This window comes from Aphelocoma coerulescens, chromosome 2 (genome assembly GCF_041296385.1).
Source record: "Aphelocoma coerulescens isolate FSJ_1873_10779 chromosome 2, UR_Acoe_1.0, whole genome shotgun sequence".
Classification (NCBI taxonomy): domain Eukaryota; kingdom Metazoa; phylum Chordata; class Aves; order Passeriformes; family Corvidae; genus Aphelocoma; species Aphelocoma coerulescens.
This window is the reverse complement of record NC_091015.1, coordinates 74,498,225-74,515,308: the sequence shown is the minus strand read 5'-3', so window position 1 is coordinate 74,515,308 and position 17,084 is coordinate 74,498,225. Positions and strand designations below refer to the sequence as shown.

General features: G+C 43.3%; 1 protein-coding gene across 1 annotated transcript in view; it reads right to left on the bottom strand.

The window, feature by feature from the left end:
- JARID2 (jumonji and AT-rich interaction domain containing 2) overlaps positions 1 to 16,849 on the bottom strand; it is a 211,910-nt gene extending 195,061 nt beyond the window's left edge. The window contains exon 1 of the mRNA XM_069008035.1: positions 16,187 to 16,849. Within this exon, the coding sequence (XP_068864136.1) occupies positions 16,187 to 16,231 (45 nt within the window). The 5' untranslated portion in view covers positions 16,232 to 16,849. The remainder of the gene's footprint in view (positions 1 to 16,186) is intronic.
- Between the last annotated feature and the right edge of the window lie 235 nt (positions 16,850 to 17,084).

Below are 17,084 nucleotides of genomic sequence, written 5' to 3'. Positions count from 1 at the left end.
TAAACCATCTTACTCCTAAAATATTTTGCTCTAAGGTAAAACATGCACCATGTATTTTAAAGCATTAAGACACTAATTCTGTAAACAATAATGCCTCCAGCATGCACACCGTGCGTTGGAATGGATTCCTCAACTTGGCCTCATCACTTATGCATCTGATGAAACAAACACTGACAGCTTTTTTGCATTTGTAAAGGCCCCACAGCAGCTGTGGTGATCCCACCATAGAGCAGTGAATTAAGCCTGAAACCCAGCTGGGTCTGCACAGAAGCCTTTTTTGCACAATACAGCAAGACTATCATTGTTAACCTAGGCATTATTGTAAAATATTCTGCATTACATTAAGAATGGAGATAGAGATGCCCTGGAAAATTAGCTTTAATAGGCAATTTATAACATTTAAAAATATGGATACCACATTGATTGCTAATTGACAACAAATTTCATAGTTTCATTTACACACAACCAGAGTGAATCAGGTAATTACAGAATACCACTTAAGCAGGAAACAAGGCAAAATTAAGAAATAATTCACATTAAAGTCATAAAATATATGACAAACTTTTATAAAATAAATGTATAAACATATGTATGAATTTAAAATAACTATCAAAATTACGAGTCTTGAAATGAGAAGGAATTTGAGACAAAATCTTAAGAGGAAACGGACATAGGCGTGCTTTCATCTAATAGAACTGTTAAGAGTTTCTTCCAAGACTAAAGCAAGGAGCTTAACACTATGTAGTAATACTTAGGTATTATTTTTCCACTTCATAAGTACATAAATATGTACTGAAAAAAAAAAAAAGAATTACTTGGGGAAAAAAAATTTGAAAGTAATCAACTGAAAATTTTTTCACAGACAGAATACATTGGCTCAAAATTGAAACTCTATTCTTCCATGCATTTAACATTGTATTTAGGAGGCCAGAGAAACCAAAATAAAAGTTGCCTACTTTGTAAAATAGACTATTCAGCTCACTTTGCTTAGTTATTAAGAACACTTCTTTAAGACTGAACCACAAAATCGTCTATTTTTCAGGTATGCATAGAGACATTAAAAAAACAAAGCTAAGTTGTATGAAACACTTAGAAGAATTCAAGGTGCTACTCTGCTGACATGAAAAAATTTTAAGCCTGTCCTCACAACTACTGAATGTGAGGAAACTATTTCTCTGGGTGCCACAACAGAAATACACCTTCTGATTTCAAGAAGATACTACACGTGGTTTGTCTTCCCCCCCATTTCTCCTTTGTCTAGCTGAGTGCATAGACTCCCCTGTGCCAACTTCATACAGGCTTACCAAGGAAAGGTACCCAAAGAGAAGCAGAAAGCACTGATGAATCAGGAGGAGGAAAACAAAGTCACAGGGAGCAATTTGGAAATAAGCAGCCGACTTAGAGGTAGGAGCATGGTTAGCAAAAATAGCAAGATGAAAAATATCTTCCATTTACCATTTTTGAAACACATGCATTTCTCCACAATGCAGAACTATCTAACCAGAGAAATTAAAGTCTTACTGAGAGAAACCAAAATTACAGGCAGCAACAACAAAAACCCTAATTCCATTTGTGGGATCGCCTTTGTTCCCAGACCATTTTTATTTTCAGCAGAAGGAACTGAGGGAAAAGGAAGGGAGACCAAAAGGTATTAAAAAAAAAAAAAAAAAAAAAAAAGGAGGGGGATATTAGGGACGAAATGCACTTCAGACTCTGGGCCACATGTGGTTAAAATGAAGCAAGATCCAATTGGCAGCTTTTGAACATATGACCCTCCAAAGGCAAGCTGTCAACTCTGTATCAGTCGAAGGAAATGAACAACTCTGCAGTGTTCTGAAACTCTTGCGTAATGAAGTTAGTTTCATCCTGGAAGATGGCCAAAAAGCACAAATCAATGAGCAACCAACCTCCTATCATTTTTATCACAACAGTAATACTCATCCAAAGGCAGGTTGTTATTAAGCCCTAGTAATATTTGCATTGGTCTTCCACACCAGAAAGTCCAACTGACAATAACAAGGAGACTCGCTGTACTGAGAAAACGTGGGCAGAACCACTTTTCAGAAGTGACAATAAAGCAGCTCTACAACCTAGTCCAGGAAGAGCCAGACACATGAATCTTCTACAGAGAGAGCTGTGAGATTACCAACCTTGCCAACACCATAGCTCTGCAAGTTTACTTCGATAGACATTAGACATGCCAGGATCTGGAAAAATATATGAAATGAGGCTGTATAGCATTACACTTTGCTCCAGAGAACTTTCTCATGCTGTGGCATGAACCAAGTATGAAATGCATCAATGTAAGAAGACGCAATTTTGAGATGGGTAACCCAGAGAGCAGACACTTGCACCCTCAAGAACCTAAAGGCTGCATCATTGTGGAAATTCTCTTTGTTTCTCTCTAGGGACTTCCTGCGTGAACAGACAATCAAACCAATTTACAAAAAGGAAAAAAAAAAAGCCACACAAATTACAGCAACCTGAGAGATGCAGATTTAAAACCCTGGTTTTTGACAGTTTTATATTCTCTTATCTATGACAGGATTAGGAGCCCTGATAAGAAGTTCACTATAACCAAGATTTCCCTTACTAGATGTTGTCCTACTTTCTAAGCTGAACAGTACATCAGTCAGCCAGTATTAGCATTGTTCTTACAGTCTTTGTCTCAAATAACGACAGCTATTCAATCTTCCTTCTTAAATACTTAAAAATTTATAAGATATTACTTCTTGTTTCAAAGGATTGCCTCAAGAGATCACCTATTATTTTGTTCTCCTTAACTAGACTAGTTTATGCACAGGCTTAAGATTATTCACATATGTTGAAATTAAACTATGTATTAAATCCCCCAGATCATCTGGAGATCCTTGCTTTTATTGAAAATGATTTAATCACTGAGAAAGTCAATGGATTGGAAATTTGGAAACCAGCTGAAACTATCTTAATGGCATTCTTCCACAGAGGAATGACCTTTCAAAGCGAAGTGCCACATTGTGTTGCTTCAGCTCTGTAACACGTGGGTTCCTGACTAAAATACTGGGTCTTCTCTTGTGGGGAAGAAATACCTGGACATTAGGAGAGTACAAAATTAAGGAAGAAGCAGTACAGCACCATGAAGTCTTTTAAGAAGAAAGGATAACCTTTCAGCCGAGATGCTATTTACTGCTCCATGAGAACAGAAGAATGGTGATAAATCACCTATGCAGAGGATAGTTGGGAGCAATTTCAAAACACCTTCAAAAGCATGACTGAACAGACACCTTCAAAGTCTTCTTCCAAAGGCAACAGCGTAGTGTGCTTGTATATATTCTTCCACTGTAAAAGATGAAGAAGCATATCCCTCCTACACTATCATGTCCATCAGACAAGCCGTAGCTGACCTTCTGAAGACATGACCACAACACAATGCTGAGGGGAGAGCACACAAGTAAAAGCAGCAAAAATACCACCAAAATGGCTAAAGACAGGGTAGGACCTTCCCAAGAACTCAGGGCAAGCCATCCTTCACATGAGCAGGACTCCAACCATGGATAAATATCGTGGCTGTTTTTCTCACATAATACTAACCTTGGTTTCACAAACTCTGCTGGAGGGCAAGTTAGCTCTCCAGAGCTGAGCACATTCCTGCTCTTAACAAAGCCCCAGATGAAGCTGCAGTCTGCTTGTAGAGTGCAGGCAATAAACTGACAAAGATTTGAAGCACCTCTGAAGAGAAGGAGACAGATTCTGAGACTGCTAAAAACCAGGCAGTCCTTCAGTCAGTCAGTACCACCTACTCGTGGTTATGCAAAGTGAACACGGACACAAAAAGGAGGGAAAGAAAAGTAAGAGACAAAGGCAAGGCATACCCAGAAAAAAAAGTTCCAAAAAGAAAAAAAAAAAAAAAAATCTCTGTGGTCAACTCGATGCAGCAGAGAGGAAAGCAGGACACATACAGACAGGCATGCGTGTAGGAATGTTGCTTCTGGTCCCATCTGGGCCAGGAGGCATAGGCTAGCAGGAATGGCCTGACGAGCCATCGGGCATGAGGACAGCAGTGGTTATAATGTCTTAAGAGATGGGCAGTCTGCAGGGGGAAAAAACAACAGGCTCACCACTGGCAGGATCTGAGCAAAGTAAACATAAAGAAAAGAAAATAATAGTTTACCCCTTCACTTTCCTCCATCCAAATTAGAGAACCAGTAAATTCCAAAATGCCTACAGAGAATTAATCTCACTGCATCCCTGACTGCAAGAGTAACAGGCATAAAATTACACCAAGAAAGGAAAAGGAATCAACAAGTATATAAGAAAATATGCTGGGGGGGTGTGGGGTATGGAGACACACATAATTATTTACATCGTAAACACATTTCCTTCTTCTGCATGATAGATAACAAGCTTTCACAGGAGCCAGCTCAAGTAGTATGATAATGAAATACTAAGTATGAGATAAAGAAATTATATTACCCAGAAGACTTTAAGAGACCATACTTTTCTCAGCATATTTCTCCTGAAAATTGTATTACTGCTCTCCAATGCAACAGGGTCCAGAAATCATTATACCTGGTCTGTCACCCAGGCTGGAAGAAATCTGACCATCATTAGTTATTTTGGAAAATCATACTCAAACGAAGATTACAGAGCCCCTTTCAATAACAGAAGCTATGTGGTAGTTTTTATGATTGGTCAGTCGCGTCACAAATGCTGCTCTTGACTGAAAAAGTACGAATATTAATGGCTTATAAATAAAAGCCTTTAATGTATGCGAAATATAAAATTAGCTTTACCTGAATGCTCACATCAGCAGGATTTGATTTCCCAAAAGTTCATAAAAGGACTATAAAAGAGAATGAGCAGGGCCACGTTCTACTTTCCTCCACAGTATTTGTGCATTAACAGTTTGTTGAACACCTTGCAAAACATAAACACACAGCCAGTATTTTCTATAACCAACACTCAAATTCTGCCCACGGGCTTGAGACACAAGTACCAACAGCACAATCCCTCCTGTTCCAAAGTGATTCCTACAGAGCTGGGCCCCCAAACGAGCTGCATGAACCTTGCCTCATCTCCCCACCTGGCCTTCAGGAAAAGAAAATAATACTGCAACAACAGTTCATTTCACTTTCTTGCAAAGAGACGGCAGTAACTTTGTAAGAGCTAATTTCCTCAGACAGGGACAAAGTGGATAGGGGAGCTCAGTCAGAAATACACAGAAATGAGAGAGAAAAGCATAGCAGTGGAAGACGAGAAGGGAGAGTGGAGTGAATTGTAAAAATGCCAGTACTATGCACATATGCATATAAGTGTGCATAGCACTGGCATTTTTATATACCGTGCACACTATAATGAAGAGTCAGGCAAGAAAAATAGCAGTTATTACTTTTAAATAAAATATTAAGAGGCTTAAAAAAAATAGAAAAAAGAAAATGTTTCAGGAGAAAAAAAAAAAAACAAAACCAGGCATTTAGTAAAGCCATTAAAACCATTAAATGGCTATCACCCTCTCAGCAAACTAACATTCCTGCCTGCAAATACTTGCACACACTCTAACACAGGAATGGCAAAATCTCAAGCCCTGAAAAGCACTTCGGCATGTGCTTAACTCATAAGCTCCAAGTACTTCAATTGACGTCAGTAAGAGTATTCGTACATTTGAGACAGGCACGTGCTCCAGTGCCTTGCTGGATTGAAACTGAGGGTGCCAATTCCATGTCTTTTTAATCCACAGCAAAGCCGAAGAGGTCCTTGTGCCTCGCTACTCCCTTAACTCTGCCACTAAAAAGTCCTGCAGGCTTGCACTGAAACCAGACCATTTAAACATGAGAAGGTGGAAGAAAAACCAGCCTGGGAATAACTACTCTTTAAGTCTGATAATTTCAGTGACCCTATTTCACATGCAGCTCTTTGGCCAAAGCACCATACCATGAAGGAATGATTCACAGGGTCACCACTGCTGGCTTCAATGGTGAGAAAAAGGCATGTCATGCCACATCCTGCTGTTCCTATAATTAAAGGAAGCCTTGGTTTTTGTAGCTTTTTGATTTGACATGGTTTGGCCTTCTCAGACTACTTGGGAACCTGGGGTAAAAATACATCAGCACTTCAGTTCATGTGCACATTCAATAGACATGAATAGTTTTAACAAGAGAAGCTATCTGAACTTATTATTCAGTGGTACAAAATAAAACAAATAGAGCCATGGGAAATTTCTGGACGAACTTCCCTTATGTACGCAGGTCCTTATCCTAAGAAGTAGAAAATAGAACAGTACACTGGCTTCACTTCCACAGTGGAGTTCTTGCATATGGGATGGGTATGTGTGGCTGTTGAACTAAAAGAGTTACAGTTCTACTACCACATTCAGAGTGGAACTTAGCCTTCAGTAGCACAGCTATCTTAATTTTCTTTTCTTCCTCTTTTTATTTCTCTCATTGAAGTATAAAATTGTTCAAATCCTACCTAAGCAAGCAGAACATGTAACAGTAGTACATTTTAAATTCTATTTGAACTGATTTTAGCACTTTGGAAACAATTATGGCACTGCCATCACCACAGGCACAAACACCTTTAGCTTCATTTTCACCTGTGAGGCCTAACTTCGTTTCAATGTTATTTAATATTCACCATGCTTCCAGCAGTAAGGCAGTACAGCAAAACCTAAATCCGAACAACTCTTAGAACAGACAAGGACAGCTAATTTTGCTAGCTACGAAATAAAACATGTATCTTGACTCCTATTTAGTCATAATTTCACAGCCCATTTAAACTCACTCTGTTGCTAACAGACGCAACCCTACCCCTCCCTTGCCACTTCACTGGGTGTCCCTTAACACTTTCCTGGGACCAAGTATTTTTCCAGCTACATCACAAACTGCAATATTAAATGAATCCACATTAAAAATCAACCACATTTTGTCAATTCAGTTCTAACCTGCAACGTCCCCAGCCTACGGTGGGAGTTACCACCTGGCACACATCAGCCTGCAGAAAGGAAGGGGAACAGGCAGCCAGAGGGAAGGCTGAACCACTTCTTCCAGTGCAGTGCAGGCTTAGAGCAATCACAGAAACACAGCACTAGGCGCCTCACTGGTCTCCGCATTCACAACACCGTTACTGAGGGCAAAATGCATAAGCTATACACAGGACATTTCAACCATTGGTTAGGAAAAAGAGGAGAGTAGAACAGGACAGCTTCTCTTGACAGCTACTTCTTATTTTGTTGTTTTTACCAGTTCAAGGCTTCACAGATTTGGGGGGGGGAAAAAAAGCTGATTCAAAATTATTTGCCATTAGGATAACCATTATTTCTTCCAAATTATAAATAATTCACAAGTTACAGTTACCATAACATGCCCTAAGTCCAGCCTTTAAGTAACATGAAGTTGCCTGTCTTACGAAGTGATATTACTATGTCCCCATTATAAGATGAATAACTACAACAAAAAAATGAACATTGGCTTTCTGAGACCAGAGAATGTCCCTTTCAGTTGTTGCTATAAAGCAGAAGTTAGCTGGAGTAGTATTTCTTCTAATAATTTATTAAAAGCTGTACTACACCCAAGCAAGATTGTAACATGAAGGCAGTCCTTCTGCTCTTAAATCTGAAAAGCTTTTACCAGTCTGCAAGGTGGCAACAGGCCATGAGAATTATCATCATCACTACACTTCAAGAGGGGGTAAAAAAGTGACTATCAATCAGAAAACCACATCTCAGGTGTCATCCTTATGTGAAATACAGTCAAATTAAGACTGGTCACTTGGAACACCACCCAAAAAGGAACCACATGCAACACCAGCTTAGTTATCAGTCAACTTAAAAAACAATAACAGAAGACCTTCTTTTCACTTGTTTTTTTTATGAACTCAAAAGTCTGAACCAAGTTTTGTAGGGCTCAAATCAAAACAAAAGCAGGTTGGGTTTTTGGGGTTTTTTTCAGCTGGAGTTAAGAAGTTAATTCATCTGGCATATGTGCAGGGTTGGAATTTTGTGGTTTGGGAGTTTTAACATGCAGGCTGCAGCTGAGAGATCTGGCTTACAACTTTGATGTACAAAAAAGAACTGCAGGACAAAGTGGCTGAAAGTAATATCCATAAAATAAAAAAAGGTGAGAAAGAAGGAAACATACCTTCTCTAAGTCACCCTCAGTCTGCCTAATGGGTACACCTTATAAAAAGAGAAAAAGCTATAAACATATGGTGGTACCCTGCAGCATCTGAAAAATCTAAATGCAATTTCTACACTACGTACTTTGTGGGCATAAAGACTCCCAGTTTTAGAACAGCACAGGAAACTATATGCTAAATATAACAACTAATGAAAATAATGATAAGCATCTCAAAGAGTGAGACACTGAACAGACTCTTGTCCAAGACTCATGGTTTCTGTCCACTTTAATAGTAGCAACCTGAAAAATATTTGTACATTGCCATTGACTTGATTCGCAGGCTTTACATCGCCAAGTTCCTCACTGCAACTCTTAAACATGCAGGCCATTCAAACACGTAGCTAGAAAACTGTTATTTAGCTGCTTAAATGGAGCTGTCAAGGTCCAGGGGAAACTGAATTCCTGTCACTGAGGAGCCTCAAAAGCTTACTCTCTTGGCTGGACTCCCCAAAATGAAGCATGACTAGCAAGATGCCTAGCACAAGACTAAAGCTTACCCAAAGCATTAATAAATTTTCTAAACCAGAAAAAGAATAAAGCATAATCCTCAAAGAGAAAAGAAAGTCCTTCCCATAACATACAAATGTGGGAAAGGGCAGAGAAGACCATGCTGATCTTGTGGGCAGCGAAGGAAAAAAATAACCTCATCAAAATGCCAGTACACAACAAATCCAGAAATATTGTGAAGCATGTATCTCTACCCACTCACATAAAACTGTTTCAAAAATAGGCACGGAATAAACATATAGTTGAAAGAGCTGATAATTTCTCCAAATTCACTCCCATCATTTTTAATTGAAAAGCATGCATTGCTTCAACACTCATCTGCAAGCAAAGCTAAAAATGAATTGCTTGCAATATATAGTTATCCTAACTTGGCTCAGACAACACAGTATCAAAGTGCAAAACTAAGATTAGTAGATTATGTCAGAATGAGCTCCCATGGTTTATTTTTGAATGCTGTAAATATCGTTAGCCAGTCATCATAGTATGTGTGTGCCAAAATACGCTAATCTCCAGCAACTATCACGTCATCCAAAAGTTGTCAGACCAGCAAGGCAAGCTTAAAGAACTGAAAGCAGAGCACAGGGACTCAAATACCACAAACCTTCCTGGAGTACAGCAGCAGGCCACAGTTTCTCAACTTCTTATTATTTGCATTTCTTCTCAGTCACAGATCCAAGGCTGCCTTTTTTACAGAGCAAATCAAGGAAGAACCTGGCAGAAAAGATGGCAAGAAGCCACACAGAAAAGACAAAGCCGATTACAGAGGAGAGACATTTAGAAAGGATTAAATCATGCCCCTCAAGCGATACAATTATGAACTCTTCTGGGGGCATCATCACATTTCTGCTGAACTGATTTTAGCAGTGTCAAAATGTCCGATTTCGTCTGCAGCATTCCTACAGGCACTAAACTGAACCTGACCAGAAACTACTCTGGCTCCACAGGCCTGACCTAGATGCAGAAAGTATATAGAGACCTTAGTTTAGCTTTCTCATTTTGTTTCCAGTGTCTATTTTTAATCACACAATCCAATTTTTATGCCCGATAAAAGGAGGTTTTTGTGCACCAGATAAAAATAGGGGATATTGTTTGTGACACGTCAGTCCAGGATGAGACATTTGCTGCCGAAATGCTGAAGCAGCTTTACATCTCCCCTATGTGTACCAATGGAATGATGATTTCCACCTGGGCCTTTTTCCCTGCTTCCGTGCTCAGCCAGGCTGGTCACTCCAAACAGCTTCCTGCAGCAGCATAAATTAAGCCAATAAACTTGGCACAGGAGCAGATGGGGTGCACTCCCAGCATCCGTCTGCTTGCAAACCAGGGAGCCGTGATCCCGAGCCTCGAGACACAGCGTTTGGCATGGCAATGGTCCCAGCCACCACTCAGCTCTGCCACTGATCACGGCCACCCTTGCAGAGCAACCTGAGCAGCATTTTACAGCTTCAGATCCCTCATCTGCATAGGGAAGAGTCAGACAGAAAGACAGGACACACAGAGGGGAGGAGAACTAGCATATTTTCAAACAAGACCTCACTGCTATAATTAAAGGGTTTGTTCCTTTCCCACAGCCCACCACTGGAAATACCAGGCCTCTGTCAGATTACTGAAGGAACAACTTCAGAACAGGATGTCATTACACAAGGGAAAGTGTGAAACCCGAGCAAGTGAAACAGCAAATGGTTTTAAACCTTCTACCTACTGCTTCATTGAGGAAACGTTTTTGTGACTGACTGAAATAAACCCACCCCTCCAAATGAAAACCAAGAGCTCCCAAATAAAACCTGCCTGTTAAAAACCAAGAAGGATTGCATCCAATATTCCCACAAGTAATGAGCCAGCAAAACAACCAACCCCACAAGGATCTAAGAGAACACCAAATACATTTTGGCAATCATACTATTTCCTGTATCTGAATTTCGGTACCAAGTACTCCTCACATAGTAGACCTGAATTTTACAAGCGATTTGCAGATTTTAAGTTTCCTGATGGCTTCCTACCGCTTAAAAATGCTTTAAATAAAAAATGGTAGTTAAGTATAAAAAGTCTATGCCTACCATGCCCCATCATTCATTTGGACATTAAACTCCAGGTATTTTACCCTTTCCTCTAAAGTCCTAACAAGAGGTTAAAAACTCTTAGCTGAAGTTTTGGCCTGTGGGGTAGGGACATTTAGGGCCATCAGCACCAGGAAACACTTAAGGGAAGTTCAGGTTTGGCAACACTGAAATTTGCATTAATAGACTTGAATTTTAATGTCCCGTTAGTTAATCTTACACAGAGGCAGTCAAATCCATCAGCACTATTGTTTTCAGACTGTCTGCCCACTAAGGCAAACAATGCATCATTTACACTTGGTTTACATTTATAGTTGGGAAGAAAGCCATGCAAAGGACTAAGGGGGGAAACCAGAATGTTTTAAATGCAAATTTGGATTTCGAAGAAGCATGTATTCCTCTGCAAATTCCACATCTGCTAGATCACACAAAAGCTGGGTGCTTGCAATAAAAAATAATAAACGTGTCTCTGCTTTTCCTTTCCCTACTTTAAAATTGCCTTTAAAGCCTTCCTTTCACTTGACTGCTGCAAACTGGAAACTTTAGAAATGAAAGCAGCTGGTCTTTCCCCTCCGTCAAGTTGATTGAATTCAGTCACCATACAACAAAAATGGGCAAAAACAAACCCCAAATCAACCCCCAAAAGCATTTCCCCACCCCTCAAGAACTTTCACTTACGTGCAAACCAGGAAATAACAGTAATGTGCATAAACAAAACAATAATTTTTAACGTGGATTCTCTTTAGCTTCAGACTACAAGATTTAAAAATTGACCTACTTTATGTAATACTCCCACAGCTGAGTCATCACAGTATCAACTGGTCTCTATCAGCTGCAGGGTATGATCATCTCTTTAAAAAAAATATAAGTATCCATACCGAAATGCCTCTTTTATTATGTTAAAAGTATAATGTTAATCTAACAGTCTAGATCTGAAATAGGGAGGGGGAAAATCTTGAGGAAAGTTGGAACTGCGTAAAGTAGTCCCTTATAAAGCAGATGCCATGCCTTGTAGCAAGAGCCTGTAAGCTACAGGATAGAATATTGGAGAAGGCAGCAGAAATACAGATTAGTTCCAACTCTGCTGCTGTTACAGCATGTAGCTTCAGGCAAGTAATTTAGACTTCTTTCTTTTTCATCAAACAATAAAATGGAGGGAATACTACTGCCTTTCAGAATCAGCTGACATTTATACCACACTTTAGCATATGCATAACATTAGCTACAGAAAAGGAAAGCATAATATGTTTCTAATGCTGGCTTAGTAGGCCTCACAAGAGAAGGTGAAAATGCTTAATGAATACTAGAAACTCTTCACAGGGGCCTTCATTCACTGTAATTCGCTCTGGGCAGCATATTACACACACTCTGGGCTTGCAGACCATGAGAGTGAGCAGGAGTCCATTAGCATCTCAGGGCAAAGCATCTGTTGATAGCAAAATATTCATTTAAAGAAAAAAGTATTTTAATTACTAGTTTACAGTTATGTACCATCCTATAGTCACTTACAACATAATACTGTAGTCTCAAGAGACCAGGAGGAGGTTAAGAGGAACCCAAATGCGGCTCTTGAGTGCAGCTAGCATCCATAAGTTTTACATACACTGAAAAGAAAGTAAGACTCGAGTGTGCTATACTGCTGGAATTGCTACTGCAAGTGTGAAAGAGACCCAACAGAAGAAAGCCCCAAAAGGTGATGTGCAGTAAGATGCAATGTACACTGAATACTGTCTCTGCTGCGAGCAACCTATTTACATTATTTCTTGTAGGAAGTGGTCAAACTTAGAGCCTGTCATCGGTTTTGGGGCTGGAGGACAGAAATTAACAAACTCGCACAAGAAAAAAAGCAGGGCAGGCGGGTCCGGCTGAAGCCCTGGAGTGCCCACGGTCAGGCTCCCGTACAAACACCCCTGATGCCGAAGAAGGTGGTGGTGCTGCAGAGTCACCATCCCCCCGCCCCAAACTCCCCGAGCCCACATCAGCACACCCAAACAGGGAGTATTGTTTCAAAGGCTGCAGCAGGCACAGGAGCTCTCAGATGTCTGCAGCATGCTAATCCTGGCCGGGCCTTGCTGGCCCTCTGTCTGAGGGGCTTACCAGGCCATCCGTAGGTGAAGCGTGTCACCTCATGGCAGACTACAGCACTTTTACTTCTGCAAGGACAAGGAAACAAATCACACGAGGTGACAGTAGTGACATTACTCCTTAATTATACTTCGCCATCTGCTACCGTGGCAAAACTGTGCAGGTATTTTAAGGCAGTAATCCAGGTCTGATACTCTGAGACCTAAGACAGCAACAACAGAAGATCTGCTATTCGGCATCACAAAAACGGTCAGAAAAAATGCACCTGTGAAATTACGTTCAAGACTTCAAAGCTTTTGAGTCAAGAACTATTAATTCCAAGCGCATACTGAACGCAGTCTGGCTTCTCAGCGGATGCTTTACAAAGCTGTCAGTTTTCTGAGGCTGGAGCCAAAAGGCAATATTTGATACGTAAAGATGTTTGAGAAGGAGGAGGGTAAAGTGAGAAGAAAGAGTTATATGAGTCAGCCATGGATCTTTTAAAAATTAAGTGATAGCGTTTTTAAACCACAGGAAAAAAAAGAAGTATACACGGATTTCCTCATTCCTGGGTTACCAATCTCAAAAGATAACGCTCCCTAAGTTTAAGACAACTTTCAGTTGAGAGCACTTAGGGAGCAGGGAGCCAAGCTCCACGACGGCAGCCTACAACACGGAGGCTTTACTCCATTGTTCTCACCACCTTCTTGTTTACAGAATTCATTTCGCAAATGCTGAAAAGAAAAAACCGGCGGCGGCAGCAGCCTGAACAGGCTCCGCTCCTGATACAAGGCCAGGTTAATTAAGCCCAGGTTGGATGGGGCTCTGAGCAACCTGGTCTCATGGAAGGTGTCCCTGCCCACGGCAGGAGGGTTGGAACTAGGTGATCTTCAAGGTCCCCTTCCAACTAAAACCGTTCTGTGATTCTGTGACAACTCGCAGTGGCATGAGAGGAGCGGGGTCACGAAGCACCACCTGATGCCCGTGCGGCGGGGGGCGGGCGGGCGGCTGTGCCCTGGCTCCTCACGGCGGACCACCACCTCCGGGCTGGGGGTACCAGGGGCCCAGGGTGGGGAGCAGGGCCCGACACCGGGACCCTTGTTCCGGGTGCAGGCGAAGCTTGTGCTGGCACCAGTGAGGAGGAGGAGGCGGCGGCGCGCTCCGCCGGGCTGCCGTAGCGCCCGAAGGTCACGGGCAGGAGACGTGCCACCACGCGTGTCACCACGAGGCGACGTGACCAGCACTCTCCTCCCACCCCGGAGGCGGCAGGGCGGCCCCACACCTGCTCACCTGGCCCGGGCCGCCCCCTCCCCTCTAGCCCTCCCTCCCCCGCGGCGCCGCCGAGCGCTGCCCCGGGGGCTCCTCCCGCCCCCGCCCCGCCTCGGCTCTGACGTCACGGGGGCGGAGGGGGGCGAAGTGCTGGGGGGGCGCCGAAGATTCCGCGGCGCGCAGGCCCGTCCCTTTGTGACGTCACGGGGAGCGGGGCGAACCTGGCCGGGCGGCGGCGTGGCCGGCGGCCCGCGGGCTCCGTCACAGCCCCGGCAACCTGTTGCTGCCGCCGCCGCCGCCAGCGCGCCCCGCCGGCACCGCCGCCCCCTGCCAAAAACAAAAATGGGGAGGAGGCGGGGGGGAAAGAGGACGGGGGGGGGGGGGGAGAGGAAGGGTTAAATAAAAGCGCCGCCACGAAGTTGTGAGCGGGGGAGCACCACGGCACATTGTCCGCCCTCGTCCCTCTTGCCTTCTTCCCCCGGGAGCCGTGCTCTCGGCCCCTGCCCGGCGGTGCGGGAGCGGCGCCGCATTGTTTGCCCTGGCGAGCCCGGGGAGAGCTGAGCTTTGGGGTGATCTCTCTCCCCTTTTCCTCTCCCCCCCCTCCTTTAATTATTAACACCGCGGTTTCCTTCCCCCCGCCCCGCTTTTGTCTGCCTGCCTGGGAAACGTGGACGCCTCGCGTGTTTCGCCAGACTTTCCACCCGCCGTTCCCGTTTCGATGCCATACTTTAAACTCGCCGGCCCCGGGCTCCCCTCTCCTCTGCAATGCGGATGTATTTTAATTCGGAAATTTAGGGGGGTGCGGGGGGCTGGAAAGGAGGAGAGGGACAGCTCCGAAATAGCGCGCAGCCCCCCCCCCCGCCCCCCTTCATCCCCAAAACCACACACACATCGTTCCACCACCTCCCCCGGGCAGCGTTGCAGCGGGGCGGGCAATCGATAGCGGCAGTCAGCTGGAGTCAACTGCAGTTTTTACCAAATCTATAGAATACCCAGGCAAAGTGTCCCGAAGGTCACCCTCCCTGCCAAGGAACACCCCTCCGCTGAAAGAAATCGGCGCAGACGACAAGACGCGATATAAACTACAACTTTTAAAGCCTCGCATCAAACACGCCCAAAACCGAGGATTTCTATTTCTCCCCCCACACCCGCCCCCCAAAATACTGTTCTTTTTTTTTTTTTTTTTTTTAACAGGGAGATAAAAATCATTATCCGCTCTACTGCATATATGGATAATCCCCTCCGCTTTTCCAAACGTAAGGAAAAACTGCCCTGTGCCAATCAAAACGTAACTGGAGCACGAACAAAAATCCAACTACCCATCCACATCTATATGTTCAAAGGATTAGACAATTACAAGGGATTGGTTAAGCGGCTGAATAAAGCAAGGCAGAAATACAGCTCAGGCTGCGCTGGATTAGCCCAAATTTTCGAGCCATCATAATGAATTATTTTTCAAACAGAAGCGAGCCATTTTCCTCATTATTACAGTCAATCCCGAGGAACGCGCTGCCCGTAAGGCGATCCCCGGCTGCTCCGGTATCTATCGCAAGGCAGAGCGGCCGAGGATCGCACACAGGAGATGGGATGTGGTACTGCGAGAAACCAGCTCGCCATAACCAGACACTCGGTTTCAACTTAAAGGGCTTCCAACAACCACCGCCGCCGCTTCACCAGACAGGGATGGACACACATGTATCATCAAAAAAAAAAAAAAAAAAAAAAAAAAAAGCCGAAAAGCCACACCAACCCAAAAAACAACAACAAACCTCTTTTAGCATGCAAAAGCACAGAATTAAGAAAACCGCCTGAAAATGCAGTTCGGTGACATTATCGCGGACAGCCCCCTGAGCTCCCCGCGTTTCATCTAAAACTAGATTATGATTGTGTCATTTGAGGTCAATACATTTATTCACTAGAGGAATCGCTACACAAATCTGGTTTTATAACCGAACTGGATAGCAGGCTTCCTCGTTAAAAGGGGCCTCTGAAACTCCCCCACCACACCACAGAAAAATCAAATTCAGCATCACATTTGTTCCCAAAGCCTTAGAGCTGCAAGATTAGCTATAAACTTGACATTCACTGCCATTTCCTAAAACTGGGAGTCAAACGATATATGTTATGGCTACTTACGTATTTCTTTTGAATTATATTCCTCTTGGGTCTTTCTTTGCTCATTCTGGTATCCAAATTCTGATTGCAAAAGGGGACAATTGCTTCATGAATTAAAGCCGAGACAATTAAAAAAAAAATTTAAAAAAATACCGAAAAAATCCAGGGGGGAGGGGGTTGTTTGTAGTGGTATCTTGTAATCCGACTTTCTTTCCTCACAATGTGATTCTCCTAGCAATAAATCCGAGAAATGGGGGACGGAAGAAAAAAAAAAAAAAAAAGACGAATGCGAAGGAAACAAAAAAAAAATTCACTTTAGTGAAGCATTATAATGGAAAATTTCCCCCTAAACACAAAAAACGACGCCCTTGATATCCCCTTTTCTCTTTCTCAAGCCGCCTAAGCGATCTGCAGGTCCTTAGTGTCAGAGCTGTAGTTACATCTTGGAGGAGGAAAGGGGCCGGGAGGAGAAGATAAATAATCGGGACGTTGGAAGTCACGTTTGTGCCGCTGCAGCAGGGAAAGCGGCAGGGACAACTCCAGCAGCGGCGGCGGCTCCGGCGGCAGCAGCGGCGGCGGCGAGGGCTGCACGCACCGTGTGTGTCTCCGCTCCTCCAGCTCCCCCCTAACCAATGAGAACAGCTCTCCGCCAGCAACTTTAAATGGACCTGGCTCTTTTTTTTTTTTTTTTTCCTGTTGTTAATATATATGCCTGCGTGCGTGTGTGCGCGCGCGCGCGCGTGTATGTGTGTATATATATATATATGTATGTGTGTGTGTATATATACACACACGGACACACGCACACACATACATGCATACAGCGCCTAGGGCTCGCCCTTAATTCCCAACCGGGGCAGCAGCCGTAGCGCCCGGCCCCTCGCCGCGCTCAGCACATGCAACAGGCCTCGCTAAACAC